This window comes from Coffea arabica, chromosome 9c (genome assembly GCF_036785885.1).
Source record: "Coffea arabica cultivar ET-39 chromosome 9c, Coffea Arabica ET-39 HiFi, whole genome shotgun sequence".
Taxonomy (NCBI): domain Eukaryota; kingdom Viridiplantae; phylum Streptophyta; class Magnoliopsida; order Gentianales; family Rubiaceae; genus Coffea; species Coffea arabica.
The window spans coordinates 42,715,628-42,728,984 of record NC_092326.1 but is presented as its reverse complement, the minus strand read 5'-3'; the positions used below and the strand labels follow the sequence as shown (position 1 = coordinate 42,728,984).

Sequence of the window (13,357 nt, the reverse complement as noted above, 5' to 3'; positions counted from 1 at the left end):
CCCGCATCACGTGCTTTGTATGATTGTTGCTCATTCTATACTAGTATAATTTGTTTGAACCAGGACTCATCAGCTTAATTGATGGTAGGGGGATTATGTATGACAAAAGTTTGGGTCTGTGCCAAATTGGATACGTTGTTTGCGACCCCACAGAACCATATTTTGATCAATCACTTAAAGTCTGCAAGAACCAGCGTCAGATGGAGGCATCCAGTTTTGCTGTTCATGCAAGCTTTTGCTTCTGGTAAAAACATTGAAAGGAGAATGTGACGAGTCATGCTTTTTTATGGACTAGCGAGGCAAATTCCTTAATTACAGCTTCTGCAACGGAGTGATGATACCAATTTAGCAGCAAATTAAGTGCCGGCTTTTGCAATTTCAAGCAATTATTGTCTCAAGAATTGGTCCCCCGGGGGCCAGCAGGTCGCAACAGCAGGCTACGAGTCACTAGTACTATCTACATGCCTATATGGTTCGTAGATGCATGCATGGTGATTGGTGCAACCAACCTTAGCTGGTGGGTTCTGTCTTGAATACTGAATAGTACCAAGGTTGTCGCTTCGCAATCGACCTCATCCATCCATCCGTTTCTCTCCAGTCTCTATACGCATAACGCCGATACACATTTATAAATATAAGTTGACATATATTGCCTGTTACGTACAGCTTCAGTGCATATCCTTTTCTTTTATTGTGCAGTACGTCCATCGAGTACAGTACCGATAGTTCATTATTGTGCAGTACTAAAGAGTACCGATAGTTAAGTTTGTTCATTATTATCTTTTTTGGATAAAAAAACAAAAGTTTCTGAAATTTCCATTCTGTTCACGAGGACTAAAATCGCTTATAGAAGTACTTATAGGTAGGTTATTTGCTAATACAATTTTCACGTGGAGATTTGAACTGAACATGCACTTTTTTTTTTTTTTGGGTAAAGAGTCGACCGATTCAGTCAACATGTAATAGCCAACACTAGTGATTCGTTCTGTTCAATACTACTGGTATCCAGGTGAAGTGCAGTGCTAGAATCGAAACAAGCTGATGATCTCAGCGACTCTGCTGGCTCCTGCAGGCGGGCGGTGAGCAGATGTTGCAAGACTTTACTAGCTGTCTGCAATCCAAGTGTAAATGCCCATCCCCCCCGAGTCTTGTCTAAATCAAGCATTGAAGGGAGGGAGGATTGCAACTAGGCCAGGCTCCATCCTGACTTTTGTTTGCCCGATTGATTGCCAGGCACTCTCTCGTTTTTTTTTTTTTTGTTTGTGTTGTCCATTCGCGCGCGGCTCCAAAAATTAACAGCTGCATCTGGTAGAACTGCATAGATGTGAACTACAGTTGGACAGAATGAATCCACGTCTATCAATTAGGTAGGCGCATAACCAGTTTTTCGGCCACACGATCATTCCATTGTAACATGTAGACATTCGTTTAAGACCCACGATGATCATCTTATCTGTGTTCCTATAAAACAGTTTATAATGCTGCGATGAAGCATGGTCGAAATTACTTACTCGTTCAATTAAGAAGAGAAAAGTTGAATGCAAAGGTTGCCGGCATGAATTTTATTTCGTCCTTGTTAAACTTGAACATTAATTAAACACCACTCAACTTCATTTACTTAAGTTGGGAGTTACACTACTATTACCCTTCTATTCTTTTTGTTCAAGGCAGTTCCCGATAAATGATTTTCTTGACAAATCAAGTGTATGAGAAACTGTCGCGTATGTACCTGAGACCGAGTACATGTTCTTTGATGTTAGTAATACCCAAACAATCAAAATGGTTGATTTTTTACCTATTTAGGTGAAGCTCAAATTGACTTATGCTTCCTTCTGAGCCATGTTAATTAAGAGGATAATTTCGCCACAGACTCGGAATCTAGATGTTTGTACAGCGAATTTGTTTTTCCAATTTTTTGAAAAGCGTTACAAAAAGTCAAGATGGCCGAGTTGGTCTAAGGCGCCAGTTTCAGGTACTGGTCCGAAAGGGCATGGGTTCGAATCCCATTCTTGACATCTAATTTTTTTCCCCTTCAGAATTGGTCCTTTAATTTAAGTAATCAAGCCCATAGCTTGGGCCAACGGCAACAAGCGGGCAGCTTCAATACTTGAACTACCATCAATTGTCCAAAACTTTTCTCAACCCCCGTCACAAAGATGACCTGCCCTTGTGGTGGAACGGATGCTGCTGCTGATTTCTATTGGCCCAAAAATAATTGCTTCTCACAAATAAATATTTGGAAATGTTCAATTAATGCGGGATAACATATGGAGATTAGGGATAATAAATTTGAAAGTATGCACCTTAAATCGAAAGTGTTTTAATTGTAAATAGAATAGCCTCTCAATATTACCAAAACACCTTTTTTTTTTTTTTTTGCTGCCAAAAACACCCCATCCCCCTTCTTCCTACCTCCCTATCAAATTTAATATTTGTCTTATAATTAGTATATTAAATTTTATAAAATAGTATATTAAGTTCTTTTATAACAATTTTTGTTCAAGAAAATAAAAATTATAGAATATAAAAAAGTGCATGTGCAAATGCACAGGAAAGAAACTAGTTAATATGTATATATATATATATATATATATATATATATATATTAAGTATTGGTTTGATTATTTATTGCTATTACTAAATTTGAATAAAGTACGCTGCATTAATGTTCATGTGGATAGTTTTTTACTAAACCTTCCTCTTTAAAAGATTCATGTACTTGCAAGCATGCATGCATGCATACATACATGTACACTTATGTACGTGAAAATTAAACCTTCATCTTTAAAAGATTCATGTACTTGCAAGCATGCATGCATGCATACATACATATATACTTATGTACATGAAAATTAAATTAGGGAAAAACTATCCACATGAACATTAATGTGGCGTGCTGTATTTAAATTTTAGTAATAGCAATAAATAATCAAACCAATATTAGGAATAAAAGCATGTGATTGAAGATGATTAGAAAAGGAAACATATGAGTTGATTGACAAAAAACAAATAATGTAGAATTAATACAGATTTGTATAAGGTAGGTCATTAATAAATTTGTTGACATTGATTATAAATAAGGAACCATGTTACGAATGAAGTAAAAAAAGATGAGAATTAATGGTTACAAAGAATAGAAAACAAAAAATATATATATAAACATGAAAAGCCCTCCACGTGGCGAAAAGATAGATAGCCTATTCAATGACCTACCAAAACCAGAACTGATCATTGTGCAAAAATTCTAGTATTATTTGAAATATTATTTGAAATAATTATTATATCACTTTTTATGATGTGATGTATGTGAGATAAAAAGATAATTGAGAATATAAAAAGATGGGTTAGGAAATGTGTTTATGATGCAAGCGAAATATAATTTCCCACAAGATTTAAAAAATTCCAAATCCTTACCAAAAGAAATTCTACCAAGATTTATGTGCAAAAAATTTACATATTTGGGCAAAGAGTGTAGGCAGGGTGCGGGGGAAAATGTCACGGTGGATCCACCTCTTCTTAAATGAGACAAGGCTATTACGATGGAAGATGAAAGGTTGTACCAAGTGTGGAAACTGGAAATGCTACCTACCTTCTAAGATGAGCATCGCAATATTAATATTTGGAGGTACAACTGTACCCCCCCCCCCCCCCAGTAAAACAATGGCTGCCTACCTCACATCACCTCCCTCCATCACCATGTCCTTTCTGCCCCTCTCTGTCAGCCCCATTGGACCACTACATACATCAGATGATTGTGACTAACTAAGAAGATAAAATGAAAAATCGTTTGAAAACGGATAACTGAGAAAAGGGGTAGGGAAATCATCTGCTCTGCGGTATAAATAAAGCTATCTCCCCTACATATATATACAACTAAGCGACTGAAAACACAAGCTGCTGTGTTCTGCAACCAAGAAAGAAATTAAGAGACAGAAAAAGGCACTAGAATTAATCAAGTTATCCGTCGTCGACGCATTAAACTTGAAGGCAAGCATTTCTACAACATATCTATCTCCTTGATTTATTGAGCTTTGTTTGTTTGTTTGGATGCTGGAAGGATAAGGGCTTCATGCAAGAACTAGCTGCATTCATTTATGATTTTGACATTATGTTTGAGAAAATATTCGAAACTTTTTTGAGTTTCAGCTCTATCTATCTGCCATTTTTCGTTTCGTAGCAAGTATCTGTTGCCATCTTCCACCCACCGCACCCACCGCCGCTGTATATTTATAATCCAGATCAAGCTGTTTTTCACGTTAAAACTTCTTTCTTTTTCATGAATAACTGATCTTTTATTTGCCAATTTTTATACCTTTTGAGTTGGCGCATGACATATTCTTACATTTAACAGCGAATTTATGTAACATGATGTTATTTTTTTTAGGTATTTATTAGCGCAATCCATTTTATTTCTCTTTGCCTTTTCAACCATTTGGATTAGTTTTATACTTCTTTTTTACCCCACTCTTTTGAGGGGAAACAAAATTACTCCTACTATTTTTGTCGACTATATATATTGCAATTATTACACGATATATTACCACAATTATAGGCAACAGAATTGCATTGACCGGATCATAAAATTATCCGTTTTTAATCCGCAATTAATTTGCGTCGCTGTAGAACTGGCAAATATAGGAAGGAGGATTGGATGATGAAGCGTGCCTTAGCTGCTTTCTTTTCCATACTGGATTTTTAGGCAATCTTAACTGTGATTCTGGTACGAATTAACCTTATCCATAAAAATGAAATCATCATTCATGGAATCTATTCTGTCGTGGCTACAATTTGGTCGCAAGATGGTAAGTCTGTCACATGCAGGAATATCTTGAACATTATTGCCCATATCAATTTTCCTCCTACTTTCCACGGCTCTCCAGTCCCGTCAAATTCCATAAGTACCCTATAGAATAAACCAACAAAGATACAACAGTCTAATTTAGCAGAAAGTCTTTTGGACAGGTTGAGAAGAAAGTTTTGAGGTACGTAATGTTCATGAGTAGTGGTAGTTTCGTACAACAACACGTACTTTCACATGTGAGGGGGACGTGCGTCCTTCATGCATTTGTCCCTTTTTTTTTTTTGGGATGTTTTGTCCATGTAGCTGGATAAACGCAAGATTCATCTAGTCCCCGGCCGATGTTTTTGGGATTTTTTTTTTGGGATGTTATATCTGCGATTCAGCAGGTAGTCAAAAGTGCGGAAGAAGTTGAATTCATTCATAATTTGTGAGAAGAGAATGATACAGAGAATCAGGACAAAAAGATTGAAAGTTTTTAAGTTGTTGAAGTGTCCATCTTCCTCCTCCTTCCCTGTATTTTCTCGTCTAATTCCAGCTTTAAGTTGTTAAGTATTATGTGCCCATCTTCCTCCTCCTTCCCAATAATTTCTCATCTAATTACAGCGTTGCCCGATTGGCTTCCGCAATATTTGGAAGGGGTTTTATTTAATCAGACTTCCCCATCCCCCTTCCTTAAATCCAACACGCCCGCCTCATTCCTCTTTGTATTCCCAACTCCCGTTCCCAAACTACTCCATCGAAGATCCCAACTCTTATCTTAAAAAAAAAGAAAAGAAAAAAAGAGCAGCCATATTCTCTTCCTCCGCCTCCGCCTCCGCCTGGAAAGATAATAAAAAAACTACATCGAGGGAGTGCAACAAGAAGGAGGACTTTGTCTGGCCCATTTTTTTTTTGGTCCAATTGATGCGTATCCTTCTGATCAGAAGGAAGCTGTGCATGGGCGCTTTCTTTGTAGTTGATAACGAACCCTTCGGCTAAGAAAACTGCTCTATTCATATTTTATTTTTAAAAGGAAAAGCAAAAGGTAATTATTCTCGCGTTCTGAAATTATTTCTGATTTTCTCGTGGCAAATATGATTTTGTTTGGCGTTCATCTTTCTTTTTTTGCCGGATTTCCCTAATTAGAATCAAAGGAAAATCCTTCCTTCCTGAATCCTGATGCTTTTGGACCACTGGAGGAGAAAAAAAAAAGTGGAGGGCTGGTTAGGTCCGAGTCGTTTGCAGTCACGTTCCACCGTCTCTTCTTTGTCCAACATTTGCACCGTCATCCGTCAACTGTGATATCATGAGCCCAATATTGTCGCGTTCTTTTCTCTCTTTTCTCCTTCCGAGTCAAATATATAAGTTGTTTGACATTGAAAGGTATTTTCGAGGTTGCACCTGATCCAATTAAAGAGTTCGTAACCTTCTGAATTAAAAATGGGGTTCATTCGGGCAGTTTTTTCTTGATGTTGTCTCATGGGAATCATGGCTTGTGTTCATTTATTTAAGTTTCCATGAAAGCTGAAGGCCTGAATCCTTGTAACAAATTAAATTATATTGACATCCTGGACTAAATGTCTTAATTGAATCTGGGCACAAAGTAAAAGATTTCAAAGACAGCGACGGAACACATGACCACCTTTTCAGTTCCACTTATCTATCCAGTGACATTGCTGGCAGTCTTTGATTCGTCTGGCCATTTCTGAATCGTGCCTATACATGGTTGAAATATGACGAGTACAATTGACCAGGGACTACAGTCATCATTTCTGCACTCTGTCACGTTACGATTCTATTGAGTAGAATGATTAACTCTCAAATGCTGTTTTCCCTGCAGGTTTTCTTGATCTCGGAAGCATCTATCGAAACTTTCTTCCATTTTTTTATCCATTTGGATTTTTTTTTGCTGTAGTTACTACCCAGTTGGAATCAAGATGGTGGAGGGGGGTGTTACTGCTGTGAGCAGAACAGAGCTCACGGAATTCTGGCGGACGATATGGAGAACGCCTTATATTATGCGCCTTGCCTTATCAGCTGGAATTGGAGGGCTTCTGTTTGGCTATGACACTGGTAAGTAGACCTCGCTCCTTACTAATTTCGAACGATCACTTCATCATTTGTACGGTCTGATAATGATGAAATGCTGCTGCTGCTGAATGCATCAATGAAGCAAAAATATTTCTTTGCATTCAAGCTCTTACTTTTGCAGCTTTAGCTCGTCAATCAATCCATCCGGGGAGGGGCCAGAATGTAGAACAGTGCATGAGCTTCAAATTATCAAAAGTAGTAGTTGATCAAATAGTAGTACGCGTTCTGTTCAAGTTTATTGAAATCGTTGTTTTGATGCAGGTGTTATTTCTGGTGCCTTGCTCTACATCCGGGATGACTTTGATTCCGTTAAAAACAACACATTTCTGCGAGTAAGTTACTTGCAAATGCCTTTTGTTTGCACGATGAAACGACTGGTTAATTAATATCAGACAAGATGGTTTATTATGATACTTTCTCTGTCACGTGAAGGAAACTATTGTTAGCATGGCAGTAGCAGGAGCTGTGATTGGTGCTGCATTTGGTGGTTGGCTCAATGACAAGTGTGGTCGGAAGAAATCAATTCTTTTAGCTGATATGCTGTTCGTTGCAGGTGCCATACTTATGGCTGCTGCTCCTGGTCCCTGGATGATCATTATTGGGAGAATATTTGTGGGATTGGGAGTTGGAATGGCGTCCATGACAGCACCTCTCTATATTTCGGAAGCTTCTCCTGCTAGAGTTAGAGGTGCGTTAGTTAGTACCAATGGTTTGCTGATTACCGGAGGAGCTTTTCTGTCTTATGTGATCAACTATGCATTCACCAAGGTATAAGATAAGATTGAATCCCCAAAGCAACGTTCTTGAAACATAACATACTACCGGTACAAGTTTCCTCTAAAACAGGAAAAAAAAAAAAATAGGAGTGAAGAAGTTCTGACTTGTATTTATTTCATGTGCCCTAGACGCCTGGGACGTGGCGTTGGATGCTTGGAGTAGCAGGTTTTCCGGCTCTGATCCAATTTCTTTTGATGCTTTGGCTTCCTGAGTCTCCTAGATGGCTCTATATGGAGGTAAATACATATGTAGTGGTAGTACTGCGAATTTTCTGTTGTGGTGTGGTGTGGTGTTTCAATAATACCAATTCTCGGTTAATTTTCATCAAAGTTTGATGTTGGCGACCTTGAATTCTGTTGATTAGAATAAAACGGACGAAGCTAGGAAGATTCTGGAGAAGATTTATCCTGCCGAGGAAGTTGAGGAAGAAGTCCAGGCCTTAAAAGCCTCCATCGAAGCTGAGAAAGCTCAGGAAGGGCCTGTAAATGAAAACTTTTTCGCGAAGCTTAAAGCGGCCTGGGGTAATGTAGTGGTCCGGAGGGGACTGTATGCCGGAATCACCGTCCAAGTAGCTCAACAGTTTGTTGGTATCAACACCGTTATGTACTATAGTCCTACCATAGTACAATTTGCGGGATTTGCTTCAAATTCGACCGCTTTGGCACTATCTCTGATTACCTCTGGGCTTAATGTTGTGGGTACCATCATCAGTATGCTTTTTGTTGACAGATATGGCAGGAGGAGATTGATGATAGTCTCCATGTTTGGGATCATAGTTTGTCTGGTGGTGTTGTCCGTCATGTTTTTTGAAGCTGCCTCTCATGCCCCACGAGTCAGTCACTCTGAATCCTTCAATTTTAGCGTCAATTCTACCTGTCCCAGCTTCGTCCAAGCCTCAAATCCTGCATCTTGGAATTGCATGACATGCTTGAACGCATCTCCTAAGTGTGCCTTTTGTTCTAATGGAGCTAGCCAAGTGAGTTTTAATTTTACATGCTCTTATTAAACGCTGTTCTTTCGAGGTTTCCACGAATCTGTGATTGATACTTTTATTATTATTATTTTTTTTTTCAGTAAATTGATTGATGATTCGTTTGAATATGTGATTCTTTCATCAGTATCAACCTGGGGCATGCTTAGTGGTGGACGATGCTCTGAAGGCTAAATGCCACAGCGAACATCATCGCGTATGGTTCACCGAAGGCTGTCCGAGCAAATTCGGAATTTTCACCGTCCTGCTCCTAGGATTGTACATCATTTCGTACGCTCCTGGGATGGGGACTGCACCTTGGATCGTGAACTCTGAGATATATCCATTGAGATACAGAGGGTTAGGCGGTGGAACTGCGGCAGTCTCCAACTGGGTAGCTAATCTGATTGTCAGCGAGACATTCTTGACGCTGACAGAGGCACTTGGGTCTGCCGGCACTTTCCTTTTGTTTGCTGGATTCTCCTTTCTTGGACTGGTGGCCATTTTCTTCGTCGTACCTGAAACCAAAGGTTTGCAATTGGAGGAGATTGAGAGCGTGCTCCAAGAGGGTTACAAGCCAACCTTGTTCTGCTGCAAGGGAAAAGCAGAGGAAAAGGACAGTGGCAGGTGAACATCCAAACCAGTGCTGCAGCTGCTGCGTAAATAAATTTTTTTAAAAAAAAAGGGTCTTGCCTGCCTAAGTTTAATGTTGATCAACTTTTTTTAAGTTTAATTTCCAACTGCGCTTGGGCTTGTTTTATTTAATCAACTAGTTTTGGACCCGTTCGTTGAACGGGAATCGTCGAAAAATAATAAACTATTTAGTCAATTTATAAAAATGTCGATATAAAATACATATTTAATGTATAATCTATTATAATTTGTTTTAAATATATTACTATGAGCGCATTATAATGTAAAGTATTCTTATAATATAAATTTGAACATCTAATTCAGTGAATAATAATTCAAAAATAGAAAAAATAATATTCAACAATATCATAGCATTCAAAAACTTGAAAATAAATAAAAAGTGCAGTAAATAGTATCAAATAACATTCTACTCTTCATAAACTTATTTTTGTTTTTTCTGTTTGAATATTTTTCTTGATTTGTCCGTGCAAATGAGCATTTATTGATTTTCTATTATCACTGCATGATAGCAAAGTAGGATAATTAAGTATAAAAAAAATAAATGATTTATCGCATTCAAGGTTGTGTATAACAATACGTAAAGATTATAATTAAGCAAACGGCCAGAGTCTTTTAATTAACTAATGAATTTGCAGATATATCTAATAGAGATATTTATGTCTCTTATATTTATATCGCATTACTTTCTAGTGCCTTTTGTTTTTGGTTGTTTTTTCTGAAGGCAAATTAACAAACATCGTAGTATATGACCACAAAAATCAATTAACAAACATGATAGAAAAAATCCTACAAAAAATAACAATGAAAGTACTTGTTTAAATCCTATGTCTTCATACAAAACAAATAGAAAATAAAACAAAAAAAAATAAAATTCAAAATATGTTAGTAAGCTCTTACAATTGAAGATCAACATGCCTTTTTAAAATATATATATATTGAAAGAAAATTTACCTGATAATCAAGAGAAGTGGAAACTCAAAATCGATACTTTAATATGACAACCGTTTGCACTGGAAATATCTAAACATGAATTTGATGCTTGAAATCAATATATTAGAGACTATATATAGTGTAGGTATAAGAAATAAGAATTGATAAGAACATTAAAAGTATGTTTATCTTAATTTAAGTTGCTTAAAGTACGTAACTTTGGGTAGGAAATAAGAATCCTACAATATAAAGAATTCTTATAGGAAATAAAATCATAATCGTCCAAATAATTTTGGGTAGGAAATAAGATCTTATGTGACCCATACTATGCACGTATATAAACCTGTACGTAATAAATTTACAAATGCATTATCAAGATAGATTTTACCGACCTTAAAAGACCACCTCCACTATATCGAGTCCTTTAAGTGCATGAACTCCTATAATGTGAGTCTACACACGAAATACTCCTCACCATCTGGGCAGAGATGTATTGTGATTAAAAAATTATTAATATAAATATATTTTAAAAAAAGACGGGCGGAGAACACTACGGATACTACGGACGGAGGTCTTTCTCTTGGATTGGAGGACACTAAGGACGGAGGGTCGGGTAGGGGTCTTCGGGGTGCAAAACTTCAACAAATATCTAATGTTTTATCTCATATTTCTTTAGTTATGATAATGGGATTTTATTTCTTTGGTTAATGACACTCCATTTCTTTATGGACTTTTCCAGAAATTTTCAATCAGATGAAGTGTCATTTCTCTTTGTACATCAATTATGCATGGGAACTGTGAGTCTTATAAAAATTTTCTCGGGCTAACTTTCTTTAATTTTCATGTTTAGATTATTTGTATGTTGTTCTATATATGGATAGATTATCTTAAAATAAAAAGGATCTATAATGAAGCTGTTAAAAAAAAGGACACTATAAAAAAATATTATCATTTATTCCTATATATCTAATAGAGGAGATTTATGTCTCTTTTATTTATATCGCGTTACTTTCCAGTTTCTTTTTTGGGTAGAAAATAAGAATCATATAATATTAAAAAATTTTATAAAAAATAAGAATTGATATATATCAAAACAAAAAAAGAAACAAGTCATGTAGAAAACAACTTGTCGTCTCATTAAATCATATAAGAAAGAGAAAATATAAAGGGATAAGAACGAGCATACGACTTTATTATATATATATATATATATATATATATATGATACGTTGGTTTTTGGCAAGTGAAGTACTTACTATATATTATTTGGCCAAAGAGGTGCTGGTAAACTTACAAATACAACAATTTCGGACTCGGACCAATTTGCTTTGTTGAGACTTTTATCCATCGGATAGCAATTAATCTCTACCGTCCGTCTAGGCTTTATTTCCTTAATTTTTTGGTCAGTTCAATGAATGGATAAATATCGTGATGGTGGTGGAGCGCGGATGCCTCCACTTTTATCAAATCATTATTATTATTATTTACTCCCAGGAGACAAGTACCCCCCCCCCCCCCCCCAAAACAAACACACACAAAAAAGAAAATTTTTTGACAACAAATACTAACACTTGTAGCAATCATCGTCGGCCTGAGTTGTGCTCGCCTCGCCGGAGAAGTCCTTTTTGTTTTTGTTTAATACAACAATTGATAAAATGATGATCCCAAATTCTACTGACTTGGTGAGGAAACAGCAGCATTTGTTTTACTTGAACCCATATTTTGTTTTATTTTTGTCGGCAAATATGTCATCTAATAATTCAACAATTATTCTCGACCTCTAAGCTATGCCCCCATCCCCCGGCCCCCAAAAAAAAAAAAAAAATCCTTTTAAAGCACTCTTCTTTTCTCGTTTTATGAATGATTGGTGCAAACTCATTTAGACATTTAGTGAAATGGACTGCAAAACAACCCGACTTTAGTCGGCATTCGAATATCTGATTACAACTTCTCTTCTTTTCATCAAACTCCACAATAAAACAAACTACCAGTCATTACAGCCCGACTTTAGCAGCGGTAACGAGGCTCACAATCTTGAGTTAAAACTATTGATGATGCAGAAAGTAATCATCACAAGCCAAATACACACAGGACAATTGTCTGAACTCAAGGGCACACGGACAAACTCCAGACGGACAAAAAAGATTTGAGAGCCATGGCAAAAGAAAATTCAAACTGAGTAAAATATATTATTATTATTGATGAGCGGACGACCCCTACTATCCAAACACATATTTTTAGTTGCTCCGCCAGCTAATAAGGACAACACAGTAGTACTAATACTGAAGAACGAAGAAGAATGAATTCACCAAAACCATAAAAAGTTGGTGGCCAGCGCCAGCCAGCTTTCTTACTTTCCATAGGAGGAGGCTATATACAGCGCAAGTATGCAAATGCAGCGCCCCCCCCCCCCACCCCCGCCCGGGGGGGTTCCATTTGAACTCAAACTTACTTTACAACAAGCACACTAGCAAGTTAAAAGGGACCCTACTCAACTTTTCATCATTTTTCATCCTCTGCGTTGTCGCTTCAAAATCAAAAACTGCCCCCCTCTGCCCCTCACCCTTTTCTCTCCCAACAAGTTAAAAAGCAAGAATTAGACATCGAGACACATAACATGTACCCTAAAAGTAAAAACCACCTACTAGCCTCGTGAACATTTCCAGTCCAATAATAACCAAGAGGGTATAAAAAAAAAAAAACACCATCCTTTTTACTTTTCACTGTTTTTCTAGTAAGATCACAAACCATCTTTGATTTGCCAACCATGGCGGCAACAGGGTCCGAGATACCAAGTATGCTAGAACATTTTTAAGTTCTTCAATGGAGAAACTGAAAGGAAGAATGAGAAGAAAAGGCAGTTGTGTCCTCGTATTGGAGTAGCAGCCCCCACTAATAAAAGATGCCAGACATCAATCAGTAAAAACATGTGTGAAAGTGAAAGAGGACCCAAAACAATAATATGATTTTAAGTGGGGAGAGGGGGAGGAGGAGGCTGAGCAAGCAAAGTGGAGCAAGAATGAGCTGCCTGCATAGTTCCATATCAGCTAGTGGGGGCCTTTTTGACTTTGAGAACCACCAAACAGGCGCAACCAAGGTGACTAATATGCGAGAGAGAATCACCAATAGTCTAGCATGATTAGTCAAGAAGAAAA

At 37.2% G+C, this 13,357-nt stretch overlaps 1 protein-coding gene and 1 non-coding gene across 6 annotated transcripts; both read left to right on the top strand.

The window, feature by feature from the left end:
- The first annotated feature begins 1,934 nt into the window (after positions 1 to 1,934).
- Positions 1,935 to 2,015, top strand: TRNAL-CAG (transfer RNA leucine (anticodon CAG)). The gene has a single exon. It is a non-coding gene; the product is annotated as a tRNA-Leu (tRNA).
- A 1,812-nt stretch (positions 2,016 to 3,827) lies between these two features.
- Positions 3,828 to 9,447, top strand: LOC113707958 (inositol transporter 4). Of its 5 annotated transcripts, none has more exons than XM_027230367.2 (7): positions 3,828 to 3,987; positions 6,621 to 6,853; positions 7,133 to 7,203; positions 7,304 to 7,639; positions 7,777 to 7,884; positions 8,013 to 8,624; positions 8,767 to 9,447. In XM_027230367.2, the coding sequence occupies exons 2-7, from the start codon at positions 6,718 to 6,720 to the stop codon at positions 9,247 to 9,249; spliced, it is 1,746 nt and encodes a 581-aa protein (XP_027086168.1). In that variant the 5' UTR covers positions 3,828 to 3,987; positions 6,621 to 6,717; the 3' UTR covers positions 9,250 to 9,447. The 5 variants fall into 5 exon arrangements, with proteins under 5 accessions (XP_027086168.1, XP_071921304.1, XP_071921306.1 ...); XM_072065203.1 differs by lacking the exon at positions 3,828 to 3,987 and adding an exon at positions 4,849 to 4,982; XM_072065205.1 differs by lacking the exon at positions 3,828 to 3,987 and adding an exon at positions 5,124 to 5,825 and having other exon boundaries at positions 6,696 to 6,853.
- The last annotated feature ends 3,910 nt before the right edge of the window (positions 9,448 to 13,357 follow it).